The sequence below is a fragment of the Phyllopteryx taeniolatus genome, chromosome 2 (assembly GCF_024500385.1).
Source record: "Phyllopteryx taeniolatus isolate TA_2022b chromosome 2, UOR_Ptae_1.2, whole genome shotgun sequence".
Taxonomy (NCBI): domain Eukaryota; kingdom Metazoa; phylum Chordata; class Actinopteri; order Syngnathiformes; family Syngnathidae; genus Phyllopteryx; species Phyllopteryx taeniolatus.
Window position 1 is genome coordinate 31,297,108 of NC_084503.1, and position 22,995 is coordinate 31,320,102.

General features: G+C 41.0%; 1 protein-coding gene and 1 long non-coding RNA gene across 3 annotated transcripts; one reads left to right on the forward strand and one right to left on the reverse strand.

Moving 5' to 3' along the window:
• Nucleotides 1-576: 576 nt before the first annotated feature.
• On the forward strand, nucleotides 577-14,748 carry bcl2l10 (BCL2 like 10). 2 transcript variants are annotated; one of them, XM_061765707.1, is made up of 3 exons: nucleotides 577-709; nucleotides 6,351-6,821; nucleotides 14,035-14,748. In XM_061765707.1, the coding sequence occupies exons 2-3, from the start codon at nucleotides 6,354-6,356 to the stop codon at nucleotides 14,152-14,154; spliced, it is 588 nt and encodes a 195-aa protein (XP_061621691.1). In that variant the 5' UTR covers nucleotides 577-709; nucleotides 6,351-6,353; the 3' UTR covers nucleotides 14,155-14,748. The 2 variants fall into 2 exon arrangements, with proteins under 2 accessions (XP_061621691.1, XP_061621690.1); XM_061765706.1 differs by lacking the exon at nucleotides 577-709 and adding an exon at nucleotides 4,495-4,651.
• A 5,025-nt stretch (nucleotides 14,749-19,773) lies between these two features.
• On the reverse strand, nucleotides 19,774-22,995 carry LOC133474231 (uncharacterized). Its single transcript, XR_009787421.1, has 5 exons — nucleotides 22,834-22,995; nucleotides 22,634-22,731; nucleotides 21,019-21,095; nucleotides 20,883-20,935; nucleotides 19,774-20,230 (listed from the first exon to the last, which is right to left on the reverse strand). It is a non-coding gene; the product is annotated as an uncharacterized LOC133474231 (long non-coding RNA).

The following is a 22,995-nucleotide window of genomic DNA, read 5'->3' on the forward strand; positions in this document are numbered from 1 at the left end:
TAAAAACAATAAGAGCAAGAACTCTGTGTTCCAAAACTATATCGGGCGTAGCACTTTGTTTTAGCAACAATTTGATTTGTATCAAAATTCGTGGTTGCTGGTCCGATTCAAGGACGATATAGGTTCATTTCGAAAAATATTATTTGAAACAATTCAATGGCTGGAAATCGATTCAGTAACTTTTTAGCCCAAAATTCATCCAATGTGACTGTGAAATAAATATCTGCATATTGGTCAAGGTAGGTGAAATTTCTTAGATTCTTGTTTTCTTGTAAGGGAATCGGGTAAAACTATTTATGGCCAATAAATATAAAGACTTTCCAAATGTACTTTCCTTTTATGGCTTATGTACTGCATTGTATGTGCTTTCTGATGGACTATGAGTCTGCTTAATAAAAGTTGATTGATTGATTATATTGCAATAAAGCAAAGGGGGGGAGCAATTGATTATTTATATTATCTCAACTATGACATTAGTTGTTGGACCATTTGTCTTCCGAGAATGGGAGATATTACATTTTAATTAAATGTTTTAATTTTATTAGAATGAACAGGTGGTGCCTCGTCCAACCACTAGGGGCACTACACAAATCGCCGTGCACTTAGAAGCCTTTCAAGGTGGTTAGCTTAGTTTAGCTGACGAGTCTCTAGCAACGTTCGAGCAATACTGGACGCCATTTTAGACTCACGCTTGTGCTACAAAGAGCAGGTTTGTTCATATATTTTGCCTTTTATGTATTATGAAAACTATTCCTATAAGATTTTCTTGTGAAAACCTCACAGTGCTTCCGTTTGTAGCCATTAGTATTTGATTGTTTGGAACAAACTTTGGGTCCAGCTAGGGACTCCTTACAATGGAGACATTTCAACCCCCCCCCCCTCTCATTATTCAAACACCAATTAAACGTCTCCTTTATCGAAAACAAAAACAAAAAAACTGGTCCAACAAGTAATATAATAGCCGAAATTATATAAATAATAATTTGGCTGCTAAGTTTTATTGAAAAGCAATACAACCAATCAACTTTATTGAGCAGACTTAGTCCATTAAAAAGAAAAACGCATACAGTGTGGTACACAAAAAGACATAAAAGGAAAGTACGAAAGGAAAATGTGTTATATTTAATGACTATAATGTTTTTTCCCCCCGATTCCCTACATGAAACAAGACTCTTAAGAAAATTCACCTGCACTGTCCAGTATGCACATTATTTTTTATATTTTTTCACAGTCACACCGGATGAATTTTTGGCTAAAAAAGTTACTGAATTGTTTCAGATCATATCGTTCTAAATTAACCAATAACCGTCCGTGAATCTAATTGACAACCACGAATCGTGATACGAATCGAATCCTCGCTAAACCGAATCGTTACACTCCTTAGCTGCGTATACTAACACACATTGTGACTGGCTAGCAGATCCACCTCACAGTTCTGAAGTTGTGGTTTAAAATCTGGGCTCTGGCCTTCCTGTGTGGAGTTTGCATGTTCTTCCCGTGTCTGTGTGGCTTTTATCTGGGTACTCTTGTTTCCTCCCACATTCCAAAAACATGCAGATTAGCAAATTATGGTGGAAAATAAGTATTTGGTCACCTACAAACAAGCAAGATTTCTGGCTCTCACAGACCTGTAACTTCTTCTTTAAGAGGATCATCTTTCCTCCACTCGTTACCTGTATTAATGGAACCTGTTTGAACTCGTCAGTATAAAAAACACCTGTCCACAACCTCAAACAGTCACACTCCAAACTCCACTGTGGCCAAGACCAAAGAGCTGTCAAAGGACACCAGACACAAAATTGTAGGCCTGCACCAGGCTGGGAAGACTGAATCTGCAATAGGTAAGCAGCTTGGTGTGAATAAATCAACTGTGGGAGCAATTATTAGAAAATGGAAGAAATACAAGACCACTGATAATCTCCCTCGATCTGGGGCTCCACGGAAGATCTCACCGCGTGGGGTCAAAATGATCACAAGAACGAGGAAGAATCCCAGAACCACACGGGGGGACCTAGTGAATGACCTGCAGAGAGCTGGGACCAAAGTAACAAAGGCTACCATCAGTAACACACTACGCCGCCAAAGAGTCAAATCCTGCAGTGCCAGACGTGTCCCCCTGCTTAAGCCAGTACATGTCCAGGCCTGTCTGAAGTTTGCTCGAGACCATTTGGAAGATCCAGAAGAGGACTGTGAGAATGTCATATGGTCGGGTGAAACCAAAATAGAACTGTTTGGTAAAAACTAAACTTGTTTGGAGGAGAAAGAATGCTGAGTTGCATCCAAAGAACACCATACCTACTGTGACGCATGGGGGTGGAAACAACATGCTTTGGGGCTGTTTTTATGTAAAGGGACAAGGACGACTGATCCACGTAAAGGAAAGAGTGAATGGGGCTATGCATTGTGAGATTTTGAGTGAAAACCTCCTCCTGGCATTGAAGATGAAACGTGGCTGGGTCTTTCAGCAAGACGGTGATCTCAAATACACCGCCCAGGCAACGAAGGAGTGGCTTTGTAAGAAGCATTTCAAGGTCCTGGAGTGGCCCAGCCAGTCTCCAGATCTCAACCCCACAGAAAATCTTTGGAGGGAGTTGAAAGTCTGTGTTGCCCAGCGACAGCCCCAAAACATCACTGCTCTCGAGGAGATCTGCATGGAGGAATGGCCCAAAATACCAGCAACAGTGTGTGAAAACCTTGTGAAGACTTACAGAAAATGTTTGACTTCTGTCATTGCCAACAAAGGATATATAACAAAGTATTGAGATGAACTTTTGTTATTGACCAAATACTTATTTTCCACGATAATTTGTTAATAAATTCTTCAAAAATCAGATGTGATTTTCTGGATTATTTTTTTATTTATATTTTTTTGTCTCTCATAGGTGAGGTATAACTATGATGAAAATTACAGGCCTCTCTCATCTTTTTAAGTGGGAGAACTTGTGCAATTGGTGCCTGACTAAATACTTTTTTGCCCCACTGTATATGTATTTGTGTCTTCTATTCCTCATATATTGTAACACCCTCAGATGTGGTCAAAGATAACACAGTCGCTGAAATGTTTTAAATTCTAGATATTTCTAATAGAAAACATTTTAATGAATATATTTGTTATTTTATTTTTTATTAGCATGTTTTGTCTGTATAGTATGGAGCCCCCCTGGTGCCAAGGTATGAGAAAAATAAAATTCATTGATAATCTGTTCCCTCAGTTTAGTAAACTGTACCCTCAGTTTAGTAATCCGTACCCTCAGTTTAGTACTGTGTTTAGGAAACACGCAGGCTAATTGTAGCCAGTCCTGCTAGTACTGCTATATAATGATCAACCCCCTCGAAGTACAGCAATATTGCCTTTCAGTTGAAAAAATGGGATGTAGCATATATCACGACATGACAATTTATACACAGAATTCACACGAGTAAGAATATAACATACAAATAGAATTTACTTCACTTGACAGATATACGTGGGTATACGGAGCCCCAGACATTTGCTAAACTGAGGGAACGGATTACTAAATTGAGGGTACAGTTTACTAAACTGAGGGTACAGATTACTAAACTGAGGGTACAGTTTACTAAATTGAGGCTACAGTTTACTAAACTGAGGGAACGGATTACTAAACTGAGGGAACAGATTATCAATGAATTTTATTTTTCTCATACCTTGGCACCAGGGGGGCTCCGTAGTATAGTGTTAGTTTTAATGGGGAAGAAATAATAGAATAGTAAAACGTCACATTTTAAATGTTTCATATTTGACTTTTAAAGTCTTAAAAAAAAATACATTTTTAATGAGCGCTTCAGCTTTTTTTGTGTTCCACAACGCATGTGGTTAGGAAGATAGTCAAATTTCACATTGCAAGGTAGCTGAAGCTCTGCATGTATGGGGGCTTTGGAGTCAGAGGACACTGGTTCAAGTCCCATTTTGGACAACAATGTAAAAAGTGTCAGCCACTTCTTGGTTGTCTGTTGTCTGCTTGCTGGCTCCAGTTGAGGTGCCCTTGAATAAGGCAATTGTCTCCACCACCCCCAGCTCAAGTGTTGCAATACTCTTTTGTGCCTCTTTCACCCTTCATGTGAATCATCTGGTTCTGTGTGTGGTGTGCAACAAAGTATACATTGGACTGGGAGTTGAATTTCCCCCTTGAAGGACACGAGAGAATACTACATTTAAGATGTATTTTACATATTTAAAGAAAAATTGTGAAAATATTTTAAAATCTAAAAATTTCTATTTATGTTTTAATAAGCTTGTTTCATCTAGATAATGTCAGTATTTTGGGTATAAATAAATGCATACATGAATAACCACTAAAGTAATCAAAATGTATTTTACCATTGGAAAAATAAACAAGACAATCAACGTAAGCACTAATCTGCTTTCTAATTTGGGGACGTCAGCGAAAGATGTGATGTCACAAAGGGACTTTGCGACCTCTTTGATGTCCTTCGAAAGAGGTGACGTCACAAAGGGACTTTGCGACCTCTTTGATGTCCTTCCCCATAAGTAGGCGAACCTGCGCGGGCGGAGTTAGACGTTCATAAGTGAGTCGGTCTGGACGGAAGCATCGCACGCGCCTAACGTCTTCTTCCGCTGCCGGTCTTTTTGCGCTGCACAGAGTAGAGCCGTGTAATTATCGCTGGGAGGGTAAGTACGTTTTTGTTTTAAATGTTAAGTATTTATATTTCTAACTCGCTATATCTACGATGGTATCGTGTGTATTTGGCGGCATGAATGTGCCGTTAATGTGCGGAGGCGCCTCGGCTTGGCAGTTTTTAAGAGCCGGCGTAGTGAATTGGGTCCTTTGTGTCCTCCATTGCTCTGGTAACACATCAACGGCCAACTAGCCTCCTGGCTAGCCGGCGAGCAAATCCCTCAAGTTCACCGGCACAAACCTTGTCTGAACTCGGGAAATTAGGTTATGTTTTGTGTAGTTTTTTTTTTTTAAAGGTTTGGTTTTGTGGAAAAGTCGCGCTTTGAAACGAGTCTTAATTTAGGTCACATTTATCACCCGGCTCAAGCGTTCCAAACCCGTTTATCATGAGCCCCCAACTAACGTACGATTCTGCCAATCTTGAAGCTATACATCTTTTTTATATGTCGACCTCGGGGGAGTTTAAAACGTTTTTGTTTTTTTGTTCCCCAACAAACATCAGTCACGCTTCAGTCATGTTTTTTTGTCCCACGGGGCTTTGATGTGGCACATACTAGAGGAGGACCTCGGTTTACGACGGAGTTCTATAGTTCCGTCCCTTTTGTGGCGACGTAACCCACATTTGTACGTAGGTCGAAACGCACATTAGTCTCTCACTTATCTAGGCTAACCCACTAGTCAAGTATCAGAATTACAGTAAATATGTGAAGCACTTCTGGGCCATGAATATAAAAGTCAAATATACAGTATCTGCTCGTAACCTAAACCACAGGATGCTGACAATGTTACACAACTCTGTCAGCCTCTTTCAACAGTAAATTGTAAGTGACAAATAGCTCGAGAATATATATTTTTTAAAAATATCTTTTGAAAGAACTTCCACGTTTATTTTCTTGACAGGAAATTCTTGCTTTACAACATAGTTACCTTCCATTCCCGCAACGTAGCCCCAACTCTGAACATGCCACAATCTGTCACTGCTGCAGTAATAAAGTCAGAAAATATTTGTAGGAAGAATACTTTTAGGCACTAAATATTAAACAATGAAATGAAAATCAGAGGGTGCCTTCTTGTGCCGTGTCTTTGGTTGTCTAGTCTTTGAATAATATCAAGGTAATACCAATAATTATGATACTTTTGGTCACGATAACCGTGATATGAAATCTTAATGCCATCTGTAGTCAGTTCTGTTGTAACACAGTCCCCCTGTGTTTGAGTTTCACATTTTCAGTTAGTTCCCGCTATTGGGGAATAGTGAGAAACTGAGTAAATGACTCTCCCCCTAAGAAATATTTATAATTGTCCATACTAAAATTGTAAACTTTCAATCTTCCACAGACTATGATCCCTTAACAGTTTGTCATTTCCAATTCATCTTAAAGCATTCCCCTTAACAATAAATGGCTTTTGCTTGATTTCATTTTGAAAAAATGCGAAGGTACGTGTTGAACACTCATGACTTCGTCTCAACTTAAAGCTCTCAGTCAAGCTTTATCTCTTAAATATCGATCCTTGACACCAATGTACTACCTAACTTGCAATTTAGATGGGTACCATCTTGTGGCCTCCTATTGTGTTTATGAAAGAGTACAAACCTGCAAATATTACTGTAGTTCCTTTTGTTCCCTGTTCTCACTTGACGAGCACACTCCACTATGTTACTGAATGAGATTCTTGCGTGTGTGTTTGCAGAACATGTCATCGTGTGGGCTGTGGAAAGAGAGCCTGGCCCTCGCCGAGGACTATATAGGCCTGTGCTGCGCGGCGGACGCCGGTGCGGCCCCTCCCCCTCCCAGCGAGGCAGCCGCCACCATGAGGCGCGTGGGCCGGCATGCCGAGTCGCTCAATGAAGCGTCCCTCCAGAGCCTGGCGCAGACCTTCGTCAGGCAGTGCGGGCCGGACCTGTGCTCCAGCCTCAGGAGGGTCATGGAGGAGATGGTGAGCGACGGACTCTTGAACTGGGGGAGGGTGGTGTCCCTCTTCGCCTTCACGGGCGTCCTGGCCAGGATGTTGCGGGGGCACCGTGAGCAGGAGCAGACCACCGCCACTAAGTGGGGGCTGAACCTCGATGAGTGGCCCCAGACCTGCAGGAAGCTGGCAGAGACCATCGCTGACTTTCTTGGAGAGGAGAAGAAGGAGTGGATGCTCGAGAACAATGGCTGGGTAGGTGCTACTACCTACCATCTTTAGTCTTCTACAGTTTCTTCTGCATGCCCCGATTCCACCGGTTGCTGCCTACTTGCTGTTGATACTTGAGCAGTAGTGCTACGATGTATACAATTTCTAGACTAGCGGTTTTCAACCTTTACTGAGCTAAGACACAACACAGTTCTCAAATATTTTACATTTACGTACCACCCAAAAGATATTTAGTACTCAAGAGTACCAACATCTTGCAACATTAAAATACAGTAGTGAAGTAGTCCCCCCCCCCCCCCAAAAAAAAAATGAAGCGGAGGCTTTATTCCGAAAAATGTTATTTTATTATTATTGGACGGAATGCAAGACATTAACATTATGCTGTTTGAATAATAACATTACTCGTAAACAGTGGTTCTAACTTCTTCCAAGAATATAAAACTGTACTTAATAATGATGAATAATTTATCTTTTAAACATTTGTACATGCTGTATATGCATAGCTTCAAGTAAAAATTATCCCTTTAACCAAAACTTCAATGACTTCTTTCTGGAAAAAGAAACACGCGCAAGACATTTTTCTCACACAGATACACTGAAAAAAATCAGTCCTTTAAATTTACTTAATTACAAGATGTACATCAGTTGCACATGATTAAAATGCGTTAAGCTTATATATATATTATTTTTGAGGAAAACGGGGAAATTACCTCTGTTTACCACATCATGTGCAAGCAAAAATTAAGTTATTTAGTGTAGGTGGTCTATGTAGATTGACTGGTTGCAGTGTGTTATGAGATGCAATGGTTTCATCATGCATTCATTGCATTTGGCTACAAACTGCAGATTGGAATCTTACTCTCTCCCACTCCAAATAAACCCAAATTAAATTTAGTTTGAGTCATATTTTATTTCTCACTGGTTGCGCCATTTGTTTTGCTGCTGCTTAGCGCAGGGCTTTTATCAGCGCTCCTATAGAAGCCCCAGTTGTTCATGTTGCGCGCTGCCTTTGCTTGGATGAAGAAACCGCAACAACTAGTGACCTATCAACAAACTCTATTTCAGAACAAGTGATTAGTGTTGGTCGTAATCACGCCAAAACAACATGCTAAAACTAGTACTGTACTGTATTTCCTGTAGCAGTCAGCCCGCGTACGAATGTACACACTCTCGCTCCCCACCCTTTGCCTCCCCCAGCCAATAACAGCTCACACTCGGTTGGTTACCTTCATGGCCTCCCAGAAAATCGGAAATTACAGAATTTGTGATCACAGAACTGCAGTGTTGCGAGTGCGACTATATTCAGGTACACCTACCACTCTTTGAGGATTGCTGAGCTAAGGCACGCACTTTAGATAAGGAAAATCTACCAAACAAAAATGTCACAAAACTTTTTACAGGTGCATCTTAATAAATACTGTAGGAGAGATTTTTGTATTTCAGCATTGCAATTCCAAAAGTGAAACTCATAAATTATACAGATTCACTCAACACAAGAAAATACTTTTCAGAAGGCAAATTTCTACCTCATTTCCACATTAAAATCTTTTGGAGTGCTTCATATGACATTTTAATATCTTGGATTTCTTGTTACAATTTTATTGGTGCAAAGTTAAGATTTATATATATATTTTTTCTTTTAATAATTAGACTTTACACCGAGCTGATTGGTATCGGCCGATAATTAGCATTTTATGCTGATCAGCTTTGATGTTATAATAATTCGCAGAGCCGATCAATGACGTCATTGATAGGCTCCGCAAAAGACATTTACTCCGTGTCGCCATCGTGTACAGTATATTTGAATCTAAAAGCTAGTTTATTTTTAGCCTTGTCGTTTGACGTACTACTGTAAATATCTGACACCCAATAAAATTATTTAAAACAAAAAAACATGTCGGCTGTGTGGGAGAGACATCACGTCTGAGACGGACAACACGTAATGCGTGGATCAGACTACAAGACAAATTTGGTCTTTCACGATTGTACTGTGTCAGACTACTGCAATAAAATCTTTGTATTCAGTCTTTTACGATCACGGGGCTTTATCTTGTCAACTCAAGCGTGACCGCATACACTCATTACCATGGTGACGACATCGCGATGCGTGTATTCTAAGAACAAAAAATGGGGGAAAACGTGTGTTGGTGGTCACCAGTGCTCGGGAGATGACGTTCATTCAAGGATTGCTTGAGGTATGTTCACATACTTTTAATACGATACGACTCGCAAGCAGGCAACAAAACGTTATGTCACCTAGCAAGCTAGTTCTAGCACTAATAGTTGTACGTAAACATGCCGCCGTTCTGTCAAATCATGCTCTAAAGTTTTGGTCTGTGTGAAGTAATTTAATTGCAATAAAGTCACTCAATTACAGTCAGTTAACACTAGACCTTACACCGATCTGATCGGCCTGATCGGTATCGGACGATATTTAGCATTTTATGCTGACCGGCTTTGTCATAACTCACCGTCATTGATCGGCTCCGCAAAAGACATTTACTCCTAATCCAAAAGCTAATTTTATTTTTAGCCTTGTCGCGTGTCTTTTGACGTAGTACTGTAAATATCTGACAGCCAATAAATTTACTTAAAAAATATGTCAGTGGTGTGGGACAGACAACACGTCGGAGAGAGACAACACGTAATGCCCGGCCAGATCAGACTACAAGACAAATTTGCTCTTTCACAATAGCAATGTCAGACTACTGCAATAAAATCTTGTATTCCGATACCACCGCATCCCGTTTTCTACGATCATTGGGCTTTATCTTGTCAACTCAAATGCGACCGGATAACGGTTACCGTGGCGACGACAACAAGTGATTTAATTACAATAAAGTAATTTAATGATAGTAAGTTAGCAACCATTATTTCTGTCATGTTGTAATGTTGATTTGACCTGACTTATTAGAATACGTGACCTGACAAGAGCAGTGATTTCCCCAACCTTTATGGAGCCAAGACAAATATTTTACAATTGGAAAATCTCACAGCACACCAACAAACAAATATGTCACAAAAAGTAGATGCACAGTAATTACTGTATGTACTTCCTGCCATCTTAATAGAAGAGCATGTATTTGTTCTGTCTGTCACTATGCCTTACTGACATAGAGGAACAAAGATACATTATTTCTTGTAAATGATTTTTTGAGCAGTTAAGTAACATTTTATAATTTCACACGGCACACCTGAAGATCGCCCATCGCACACTAATGTGCCACGGCACAGTGGTTGGGGGATCACTGGACGGGGTTGGGTGAAAAATTTGTCGATTTGTAACCTTTTTCTGTTTATATTATCCTGGCTTTAATGTTTTTTTTTTCTTGTAAGCATTTTAAATATTATTATTATTACCTATTTTTTAATGTAAATGTCATTTATAGTGGTAAAAGGAGTGCTTTTTATTGTAATATTACTTCAGTAACGTAGCCTCATAAAATACTTCCCCCCCCCCCCCCCCCCCCATTATATTCCAACTGTATTTTTGTAGTTTATTCATGTGCATCTCGATAAATTACTATACTGTAGGGGAGAGATCATTTCAGTATTGCAATTCCAAAAGTAAAACTCATAAATTATACAGATTCATTCAACACAAGAATGCATTTTAATATTTCCATATTAAAATCTTTTCGTGTGCTTCTTATATAACATTTTATTTTCTTGGCGATGGCAAATGTGGGTTTTCGTTACCTGTGTTCTAAAATCATAAAAATGATAAATAAAATCATAAAATAGTTTTTGAATCTATATAATTAAGTTTCTGAATTGAACTACAGAATTACATGAAGCTTTCTAATTCAAATTTAGTGAAAAGGACCTGTACAGTGTTATCATAAGTATATTCGCTACTTGCAGGTTCACCTAATTGCAGATTTTTTATCGCTATTTTGGTGCTTAGACCAAAGTGCTGTCTAGTAGAATTGCTGCCATGGAACTATGTTGAAATGAGTTGAAGAACATCATGTAGTGCTTTTCAGCCATCTTGTTCCATCTTGGTGCCAATGAACTATGTTGAAATGAGTCGAGGAGCTTTGTGTAGTGCTTTACTGCCATCCTGTATCATCTCTGGTCGATTCTAACCCTGTTTTTGGAGAAGTCAATTGGTGGCAGATTTTCTTTTGTGGCGGGGCAGGTGTAGAGGAACAAAAATACATTTTGGATTAAATATGTCATCATTTCAGGGCAATTAAGTGGAATTTCCTGTGGCACGCCTAATGGTCAGGTGCAGTGGTTGGGATTCAGCGTTGTAGCCGGTCATATTACTGTAATTAAATTACTTCACCCACACTGAAAATTTAGAGCATGATTTGACAGGACGGTGGCATGTTTACGTCCAACTGTTCGTGCTACCGCTAGCTTGCTAGGCTACATAATATCTTATTGCCTGCTTGTGAGCGGTATCGTATTAAAAATACGTGAACATTCCTCAAGCAAGCCTTAAACGAAGTCCTGTCCTGAGCACCGATGACCACCAACACATGTTTTTCCCCATTTTGTCCTTACAATCAAGTCTGCTCGCTCCACTGTTGTTGTCATCGACACTGTAACGAGTGTATCTGGTCACATTTGAGTTGACAAGATAAAGCTAAAAAACGGGATGCGGTGGTATCGGAATACAAGATTTTATTGCAGTAGTCTGACAGTGCAATAGTGAAAGAGCAAATTTGTCTTGTTGTCTGATCCGGGCATTACGTGTTGCCTGTCTCAGACGTATTATCTGTCCCACACCGCATTTTTTTTTTTATTAACTTCATTGGCCGTCAGATATTTACAGTACTAAGTCAAAAGACACGCGACAAGGCTAAAAATAAACCAGCTTTTGGATTCAAATATACTGTGCACGCGGCGACGCGGAGTAAATGTCTTTTGCGGAGTCGATCAATGACGTCATTGAATTATGACATTAAAGCCGATCATCATAAAATGCTCAATATCAGCCGTTACCGATGAGCCCGATAAAATCGGTGTATAGTCTAATACTTACATGAGGCATCACGTGGCAAAAATCATAATTATCTGGTTTTACTTCACATAAGGTCTTTATGAAGTCGTCGAGGAGCATGTGTTTTTGTTTCTGGACACCTCGTGGCCTGTTCAGACTTTTTCAAGGTTCACGTTTGCTGTTGTCTGTACATGAAACTTAAATGCAAAAAAAGTTTGTTTTTAGTAGGTGTTATGTAAATGTACTCTTAAGTCACTTCTAGAAATGCAAAGTAAGTGGTTGTTTTTCCAATCCTACGTGAACGTTTCAAAAAGTCCCATCGTGACTTAAAAGTGAAAGTCAATGGAATGTCTTGGCACTGGAAAGCACCAACTCGTTTATTTGCCCACAAAGTGAAACAAGCAAACACTTGAAATAGACAGTTTGATGATCTTTTTTTTGGGGGGGGGGTTCTGCGTTAAACAGAACAGACGGTCTGCTGACAGACTGCTTGTTGACACACGTTTTTTTCCCAACTGGAAAATGTTCTGTATTTGAACTGAGATGCCTCATAAGTAGTCATTTATAGCAACACTGGGCTGGCAGCGCTTGTGAATGGGCACACATGCACAACACAGATCCCTCCTGTGTTCAGTTGGCAGCTGCCTTCAACTGCCACAAAGGCAGCTCAGCCTCATGGACTTGAAGTAGACTGTGTGTGAGTGTGGTTAGTGAGACTACAAAGTTGTAGTTGTGAAACAAGGCAGCAGCTGTGTACATGGACGCCAACAGGTGTTCGTGCTCTTTGTGTTCATTTGTGTTTGTGCAACTTGTTGAGCATTGTGCCACTGGAGGTGGTGGTGGTGATGCTGAAGGTTAGCATTGTGATGCTGCACATACCAGCAGCTGAGAGCCGAACCTTCGCTCAAAAGAGCATTTTCTTCAGCACAATTTGGGGGTAGAATTGCAACTTTATCTGAAATTTCAGATTTTTTTTTGTCTTTTTTTTTTTTTCTTGTAACATTACATCTTTTAACATAACTTCTGCCTTTTAAAGTTAATTCTTCCTTGTAATATATTTGCAAAAAAATATTTTGGGGTAATATTTTGACTTTATTCTTGTCGCACAAGTTATTGCTTTTTTTTTCTTGTAATATCAGTACTTTATTCTCACCAAAAATATAATTTTTTTGAAATAGTCTGACTTTATTCTTTGGAGTAACTGAATTCTTGGAAACCTGTTCTTGCTATACTACTGCTTTAATCTCGCAAATGTTTTGAACAATATTTCAACTGTATTCTTGTAAAAATATAATGCAATAAAAAATATTGCATTTCTAATGTGCAAAGTTAGGATTTTTTCTTGTAATTTTGCTACCTTACAATGTTGCTAATATTACTACTTTATTCTTAAATATATTTTGTAATATTTAAACATTTTATTGTAATCGACCTTTGGGTGAAGAGAAATTATAAAGACTTCGTATTTCTATTATCCTGTTTGACCTTTATTGTAAACATTTTAAATAGTAAATAGAATAATGTAAATTATTTTTGTGTAAATTTCATATTTATTGTGGTAAATGGAGTGCTTTTTATTGTAATATTTACGCTCATAAAATGGACTTTTCTCCCCTCATTATATTCAACTATATTCTTGTAAAGTGACAACTATAAATGTGATTTTTGCTAAGTTTTTATTTTTTTTTATTTTTTTTATTTTGTTTAATATCTATATATAGATGTATAGATATAGGTGGCACGGTAAGTGTCTGCCTCACAGTTCTGAGGGCCGGGGTTCAATTCCCAGCCCCACCTGTGTGGAGTTTGCCTGTTCCCCGGGCACTCCGGTTTCCTCCCACATCCCAATAACATGTATGGTAGGTTAATTGAAGACTCTAAATTGCCCGTAGGTGTGAATGCGAATGGTTGGTTGTTTTTATGTGCCATGCGATTGGCTGGCAACCAGTACAGGCTGTACCCCGCCTCTTGTCCGATGATAGCTGGGATAGGCTCCAGCACTCCCGCGACCTTTGTGAGGATAAGCGGCTCAGAGAGTGTGTGGGGGGGGGGGGGGGGGTGTGTGTGTGTGTGTGTGTGTGTGTATATATATCCATGTGTGGAGAAAGAGAGATAAAATACTAATACACGTAATACTGTATATTTATGTAAAATGAATGATTTCTAAGGCGGGCAGCAAAGGAGGTGGGCCTGTCGTAGTTGGCCCTCTGCTGAGTCATGAACGCCATGACACCTTTAAACCACATAATTGATCAATATGTTCATTATCATTTCTTGTTGTTTCAGGAGGGTTTCTGCAAGTCGTGCAGCAGCAGGCAGTCCACTCAGGACGTGTCGATGAAGACGGCGCTGTTGGCCGCGGCCGGTGTGGGCCTCGCCGGACTCACCTTCTTGCTGGGCCGCTAAAAGTTTGCGTTCCCGTCGTCGCAGCATTTCTTTTTCAGTTGTCTCCTCCCTACCATCAATGCCGCGCAATCAGGCGGTCGAATGTTTCCACACACACACATAAACACACACTGGCGTTGGTCTGTTGCTCCACGTGATTGCCCAAATGTTCTGGATGCCTTGTTCACACGCGTTGGAGCCAGTGACTGTGAAACACTTTGGTTAGTCTAGACTGCCTTGTCTCTGCTACAACGTGTAAATTAATATATTATATTTATATCAAATGAAGCCCTTTTTTTTCTAGACTGACGCGCATTCTTTTGGCTTGTTTGTGTTTGGTCGTGAGTGAATTTGTGTGTGTGTGTGTGTGTGTTTGTTTGTGTCGGGCCCGGTTAGCAGAGATGGCCCGGCCAGTTAACGATGGTGCTATTTGTTTGTGAAATCTTACCTTTTTTATGTCTTTTTTTTTTTTTTTTTTTTTTTTTTTTTTTTAATGCCAGGGACCAAATGAATCTTTTGGGGAATTTCAGAACAAGCACCCAACAACCTATTTTTACATTGTTTTGGTTGTATTTATTTGTCAATTTGTTTTTGTAATAAAAAGTCAACCTTCAACTTGTGCGTCTCCATGTTACATGCTGACTGGGTTTTAGCGTGTGTGACTGTTATGCAAAAATAATAATTTTTTAAAAGCTGTCAAGTAGGCAGCATGTTGCGGGCAAGATGGAAGCTTTGAACGAGAGGCAGATTACCTCTTGGATTGCTCGCCAACATTTTTGTTTTTGCTATGTTAGAATTCAATTGAATGTTTTACTTGTAAAAGGTAGACCGAAATAATTATTTTTCCCCCTTCTTGTGTAGTGACTTAGAACTAACTGGCTTGAAAGACCACCATACTTCCTGTCCACAACTTAAAAGGCTAAACTCGCAGCTCCATCAAAAACTGGGGGAGCATTGCCAAGTATGTCAAACAGACAAGGAATTTGTCTTCGGTAGTTGGAGCTACTCGAGCATGACAATAGACAGCCATTTTGACAGAAAATACTTTGAGGCATAACACTACGGAGAGTCACGTAGCCTCTTTCAATTTAATGGCAAGAGGGAAGAAGCTGTTGCGATGTCTGCTGGTTTTAGTTTGCATTGTTCGATAGCACCTACCTGAGGGAAGGAGCTGGAGTCTGAGGATTTTGCTTGCTCTTGTCTTAGTTCTGGCAGCGTGCAAGTCCTCAGAATCATCTTTATTTGCCAAGTATGTCCAAAAAACATAATGACCATTATGCAAAGGGCGCCGAGACTTGAAGGAATGTATGCAGTTTAAAGTGACTAGTAGTGCGATAATCTGGGAAAATGTTGATTGTGCAAATGTTGCAGATACTCCTCAGACAGTGTGCATGTGGTGCAGATGCTACTCTGGCATGAGTGGTCAGTATTGGTCAACAACCGATATGCAAATAGTGAAGCGTGGCGAGACTACTACAGTGAGTGCACGAGTAATATATAATTGGCCCCACAGAAATGTGACAACGAACTCAAGTCAATAAATTGCCAGCATGTTGTAATGGAATTGTAGGTTAGGTGTTTAAGAAGTTGATCGCAAGAGGGAAGAAGCTGTTGGAATGTCTGCTAGTTCCAGTTTGCATTGATCGGTAACACCTACCTGAGGGAAGGAGCCGGTGACCGGGATGTGGAGGGTCCGAGAGGATTTTGCACGCTCTTGTCTTAGTTCTGGCAGTGTGCAAGTACTCAAGGGTGGGTAGGGGGGTACCGACAATCTTTTCAGCAGTTTTGATTGTCCGCTGCAGTCGGAGTTTGTCCTTTTTTGTAGCAGCACCAAACCAGCCTGTGATGGAAGAACACAGGACTGATTCGATGACCGCTGTGTAGAACTGCCTCAGCAGCTCCTGTGGCAGGCTGTGCTTTCTCAGAAGCTGCAGGAAGTACATCCTCTGCTGGGCCTTTTTGAGGACGGAGTTTATGTTGATCGCCCACTTCAGGTCCTGAGTGACTGTAATTCCCAGGAACTTGGAAGGTCTCGACGGTTGACACAAGGCAGCCGGACAGTGTAAGGGGCAGGGATGCCTCCTGAAGTCCACGATCATCTCTACAGTCTTGAGCGTGTTCAGTTCCAGGTTGTATCGGCCGCACCACAGCTCCAGCCGCTCCACTTCAGACTCGTCACCGTCCTTGATGAGGCCGATGACAGTGGTGTCACCTGCAAACTTCAGGAGTTTGACAGTCGGGTGCGCTGAGGTGCACTCTTTCGTGTAGAGAGAGAGGAGCAGCGGAGAGAGGACACAACCTTTGGGTCACCCCAGTGCTGATGCTGCGTGTGGATGAGGTGGCCTCCCCCAGCCTCACCTGATGTGTCCTGCCCGTCAGGAAGCTGTAAATCCACTGGCAGATGGCAGGTGAGACGCTAAGCTGGAGAAGCTTGGATGAAAGGAGTTCAGGGATAATGCTGTTGAACGCTGAGTTGAAGTCCACGAACAGGATCCTCGCGTAGGTCCCTGCACTGTCGAGGTGTTCTAGGATGAAGTGCAGTCCCATGTTGAATGCATCATCTGCAGACCTGTTCGCTCGGTAGGCAAACTGCAGGGGGTCCAGCAGGGGACCTGTGATACTCTTGAGGTGGTCCAGCACGAGACGTTCAAAGGACAGAAGCCGCAGGAAGTACATCCTCTGCTGGGCCTTTTTGTGGATGGAGTTGATGTTGATCTCCCACTTCAGGTCCCGAGAGAATGTAATTCACAGGAACCTGAAGGTCTTGACGGTTGACACTGGGCAGTTGGACAGCATGAGGGGCAGCTGTGGCAAAGGATGCCTCCTGAAGTCCACGAGCATCTCTGCAGTCTTCAGTGTGTTCAGCTCCAACCACTCCACTTCCTGTCGATACGCAGACTCGTCACCGTGATGAGGACGATGACTGTGGTGTTGTGTGCAAACTTCAGGAGTTTGACAGCCGGGTGCTTTGAGATGAAGTCGTTCGTGTAGAGCGAGAGAGAAGAGCAGTGGAGAGAGGAAACATCCTTGGGGTGCCCCGGTGCTGGTTGTGTGTGTGGCTGAGGTGATGTCCCCCAGCCTCACCTGCTGTGTCCTGCCCGTCAGGAAGCTGTAAATCCACTGGCAGATGGCAGGTGAGACGCTGAGCTGGAGAAGCTTGGAGAAGAGGAATTCAGAGATGATGGTGTTCAACACAGAGCTCAAGTCCACGAACAGGATCCTCGTGTAGGTCCGCGCGCTGTCGAATTGTTCTAGGATGAAGTGCAGACTCATGTTGACTGCATCATCCGCAGACTTTGAGGCAGGTTGGGGAGACAAGGCTTGTCGCTTTGTTGATCTTTTGTAGTTTGAAGCGGGGTACACCCTGAACCGGTCGCCACCCAATCGCAGGGCACAGAAACAAACAACCATTCGCACTCACATTCAAACCTACGGGCAATTTAGAGTCTTCAATCAACCTACCATGCATGTTTTTGGGATGTGGGAGGAAACCGGAGTGCCCGGAGAAAACCCACACAGGCACGGGAAGAACATGCAAACTCCACACAGGCAGGGCCGGGATTTGAACCCCAGTCCTCAGAACTGTGAGGCAGAAGTGCTAACCAGTCTTTCACCGTGCCGCCTGTGTTGACATCAATACACCATTTTTCATTGATATAGAAACATATTCCGCCACCTCTTGTTTTCCCCGATAGCAATCCGCTTGGTGTAGTTGGAAGACGCATTTGATTGCATTTCAATACAAAACAGTAGAAAAACTAATATAAACCCTGGTCACAATTAAACAGACATAAAGTTAGTCATTTTAGGACAGGTTATTTATTTATTGAAAAAAAAAACCCCCAAAAAACAGAATTGCATTGAAATGGTTTCTGCGTGGCAGTTGAAATGATGGATCACGTGGTATGAAAACTCCATTTTGCACAATTTGCACAAAACCACCTTGAAGTTTATTATAATTTTTTTTTAAATGACATTTGCCTCCCATCAGTGCTAGCTAGCCGCACTGTTTCATCCAATTCCTCCATTTAGTAGGCGTGCTCTGACGTGTGCGATCGTGGAATCGGTGTACCAAGAAATCGTGCACTGACAAAAGGTTCAGCGTTGTTTGGAACACAAAAATGCGATTAAAATGCATTACTTTTTCTGACTAATTTGGTTAGAATTAATCGTAATTAAAGCATTAAAAGTTCCACCCTAAAATATATATAGTCGTGGCTACTAAGTACTGCGGCCTAAAAACATTCGTGTTAGGTTAACTGAAGACTCCAAATTGTGTGAATTGTTGTCGATACGTGCCCTGTGATTGACTGGCGACCAGTTCGGGGTGCACCCTGTTTCTCACCCAAGCTCAGCTGAAATAGGTCAGCTTCAGAAAATGGATGAATCCTCATAAAATGGCCAGCATTTTTTACAGCCGTTATCTTAGTAGTAATTGGATTGGATTGCATTGGATGAATCAGCTGTTGATTAACAGTAAACACTGTTGGAGGAAATTCCAAAAGATAGAACAAAAACGTAGGTTTGTATGTACCAGAGAGGCAGCATTCATCCACTATGGTCCATGCATTTGGAACATTCTGCCAGAGAGCATCAGAACCGCAGAAACTGTTGATGTTTTCAAAAGTAGGCTCAAGACTCCTGTTTGGTTCAGCTTTTTTATTCTCCTTCAGTTTTGTTTTTTTAAAATCCTGTCCTATTTTCTTTTAGTCTTCTGAACCTTTCAAGTTGAACTCCAGTGTGTCCCCATGGGAGGTGTGTTGGGTCTGCCTGCTGAGATGTCATCCTGCAGTTCCCTTGGGATGTGGGGAGTGGCTGCGGGCGGCAGCACCTGTCGGTGTGGACGGCACCCGCAGGTTATCTTTCCTCACCTGGATCCTCAGTGCCTTTGCCATGTCTCTACACTATTAGTCAATAAGTGTTGTGTACCTGCGGGTGGGCGTGTGTGCGTATTTTACATTTGTGTGCGGGGGTGGGAGTGATGGGTTGTTGTATAATTCTTCCTATTTTAATTGTCTGTTTTTATCACTGAGAAGCACTTTGTGTTGCCTTTTAATATTATGAACATTTCATTTGAAATAGCTGTATTTGAGACTCAAAAGAAGTTAATAGCTGATTTTGTTGTTGTTGTTGCTTGTGTAACTTAAAAATCCATTTCATCATTATAATGCTACACGATTGTAATATTATGCATCCATTTTCTACAGCCGAGCGCTTGTCCTCATTAGGGTCACGTGAGCCTGGACTGTTTGCCAGTCCGTCCGCTGAGCATATAACAAAACAATTCACACTTACATTTACACCTAGGGATCGTTTAGAGTTTTCGAGTTCATTTAGAGTTTTCAATGAACCTAACATGCATGTTTTTGGAAAGAGGGCAGAAAACCCACACAAAAGCACATCAAGAACATGCAAACTCCACTCAGGAAGGTCAGATCCGTGGATTCAAGCCCCCAATCTCAGAACTGTGAGGTAGATGACCACGAACTTCAGCGCTACTATATTTTACGCTAACATTATGTGGGATGTAAACAATGCAGCTCAATGAAGGTGTTTGGCGTCCATTTTAACCCACTTTAAGGATCATCATAAGAATGTTCAAATGTTACGCTAAAATGAAATAAACAAGCACAGACTTGATTTGAGTGTTACGCTGCAGTTTATTGGATTGAATCAGAGTTGAATCGCACGTTACAGACATTGTGTGCTTTCAAGAACACAAAGGCCAAAAGATTGAATCATATTCGGAGCTATCTCCCTTTTTTCATCTTTTTCATTTGATTTTTCCCAATTTGAGCAGTTACCATGAAGGCATCATTTTGTCTAATTTTTAGCCTCAAGAGAAAAAAGACTTTTTTTGTTTTTGGATCAAATTCTAACAAATTTGTAGCGCTCCCTCCCCCATTGCTGATTCCATTAAGCGTAAACCAGATGGCCACGATGGGAGCAGATTCCGCAGACTCCAGATCAGCTGACGGCCTTCTGAGGCATCGTGTGTCACGCTCTTCTGAGCTTTCAGCGTGCACAGTCATTTAAAGAAGGACGGTCGGCGTCCGGCCCCGCCGAGTCTTTCCCATCATGCTCTGGTGTTCCTCTTCTGCGGGACCAACATGGACAACCACCATCAAGGCCCAAAATGGCTTCCATCATGTTAAGCATTAGTGCAGGGTTTCATTGTGTTTTGATACAAAAACAAAAAATTACTTGAACGTGTGAATACTCAGGTTCCAAACTGCAAGTATGTGTGTGTGTGGGGGGGGGGCATTGTATTATTAAAGGCACACATCCAACCTCATTCATCAACCTCCAAGGCACACATTATTTTCAAAAGGGGACCCCCCCCTAGAACTCAGAACACAGTGGTCACAAGACTTTGAAACCTTGAACATCTTTTGAAACCCTCACCCCGTTTTGAAAGCGTCCTTTTGCCAAACCCCGCACATTGCATGACAGTTCAGTCGGGTTGTGCCTTCCTGCTGTTTACTTGCATTCGCCCAACCAATATGCCGACCGTCTTCAAAATCGGAAGTTGTATGACGTCACAGGAAAATGGTCAATACTTCGCTGGCATAGATTCTACCTAATTTGTCGTACATGAATCCATATTTTCAAACCAATTAGGTGAAACTGAATATTTGGTGCAGCACAGTGGTTGAGAATCACTGTGCTAGTTTGGGTAGATTTGGTGGCAATGTTCCGCCAATATATGGATGGATTTGAGCAAGTGTTTGCTGTGTAGTGTCACTCACCATCTCATCTTCTACTTAGAGCCACTTCGCATGGTCTTTATCATGGAAATGATCTAAACACACACAGACACATACGTTATGGACAAATGGAAGCTACTGATCGCTTTGGAATTGCGGGTGTGTGCACATCACTCACCTCGGCCTCGGTCGGGAAGCGTCCCAAATCCAACTTCGAGAAGATCAGCTTTCCATTCACCGTCACCTCAAAACTTGCTGCAGGCAACATTATCGTTATTGTTAATATTATTATTATTCCACATCCCTTTTTTTGACCCTTTAAAACCCTCTTGGCACAATGCTAAGGTGTTCACCTTGTTTCAATTTGTGGAACCATTTTAGTTGCGTTAATGTAAATGGAATGAAACTTGTCAAGGTTGGGGATTTTTGGCTCTTTTTGTAATTTTCAACTTCAGCTCTTTAAATATATCAATAACATACTGTTTGCGTCAAATAGTAGCTCTTGCCTCTATCTTGGCCCATAAAATCTATGTTCTAATTCCTTGTTAATTATTGGATTGAATCACACAATTTGGGTGAAATAGGTTTGACAACACTTGATTTTATTTTATCTGATTGTTTTTGAATGTTTTCTGCCAGATTACATCATTTATCCATTTTTGAAAAAGCGACTTTGTAATGCACTCACTCCAGTGGAGCAAATGAATAACGCAATTTTGATTTTACTTAAGCCTACTACAACCTCTGCTGGCTGTAGAAAGATTGTCCTATATATATATATATTTATATATTCCAACCTGCGCATTGTGCAAACAAGGATTGTTCACACTATGAGAAGAAGTGATGTTAATTAAATAGTTTATGCAGTCAAAGAAGCAAAAAAAAAAAAGTGGAAAAAACTAACATATTGACGTTTCAATCTTCGTGTGCAAATAGTTGCGTGTCTGGAGTGCCTGCCCACCCACCAAGTGGGAAATTAAACAACCAAATGAATCTTTTTTTTATCTGCGTATTTCTGAAAATGTGTCTGTGAGCGTGCGATCCTGCCCCATTGTTATGCAACAGCGGGGCTAATTTACATAACCACACCCATACTGAGTTTCTCAGCAAATGACGTGGCAGCTTGGCTGCTCGCAGTTTTCGAGCGAAAGAACCACTTCGAACCAGCCGGTGCCGATGCTTGATCACATCAAAGCCAAAAAGTGAGCAGAGCTGCAATGTTAGCTCATATTATCATTAGCACAAATAACAATAGCCTTAGCTTCGGAGAATAATGATGTCAGCCAAGTTGTTGACATGGAGAGACACCTGGGAACTCTTTTAAATTGTAAAATAAATAAAAGCAAATGCCTAATGCAAAACGTCTTCACCTTGAAGGTGACGTGAGGTGACATGGGCAGTACACATGCTTGGCCGATAGATGGCAGACTTGTTCAACATTTCCAACTGCGGCCACGCCCAGCTTCCAGTGCCATTTGTAATTTTTACATAAAAACTGTAAGAATTTTGTATTAACTATATATGCTTATTATCTATAGATTAGAGTCACTGAAAGTGTAACAGTTCATCAATATATAACAATTTTAACATTTTCACTTTTTATAGTAATACAAATATACCTTTTATAACTATATTTTAACTATAATTTTTTTATTTTTCAAATTTAAAAAATACAAACAAAGACAGCAGTTTTAGTTGTTTGAGTTGAGTCGAAAGGACACAAAAAAAATCAATAAATCGCTAAAAAATAAATATTAATTAATTGAGTTCAAATGTGAAAAAAGGACAAGTACTTTTCCTGCCAACACGTCCCACTACTTCGACATCCTGAAACTCCCTCTTAAGCACGTCGGCCAGCTTTTTAAAGTGAGAGCCGTAACCTCAGCTGCCGCTGGAACACAACAACAACAACAACACATGAAGCTTTCCCACCGTTGCACAACAACAACAACAACAACAAACACTTCTTGACCTCAATGCAGGCCCAACTCACCAGTACTCAACTTCAACTCGGACCATTTTGCTTGGTTTTTTTTTTTGGTTGGTTGATGAGCAGCACGAGTGAGGCAAGTTCTTGCTGAAAGATGATCAAAATGCAAAGTCACGTCCGTCTTCCTCCTTTTTATGATGATAAAGTCAACACGCCCAGTGGTAG

Bases quoted from the DNA above. Each gene is read 5' to 3' on its own strand.
- bcl2l10 (XM_061765707.1), top strand. From the start codon at position 6,354: ATGTCATCGTGTGGGCTGTGGAAAGAGAGCCTGGCCCTCGCCGAGGAC. The intron at 6,822-14,034 runs GTAGGTGCTACT...TTGTTGTTTCAG, and splicing joins TGCTCGAGAACAATGGCTGG to GAGGGTTTCTGCAAGTCGTG.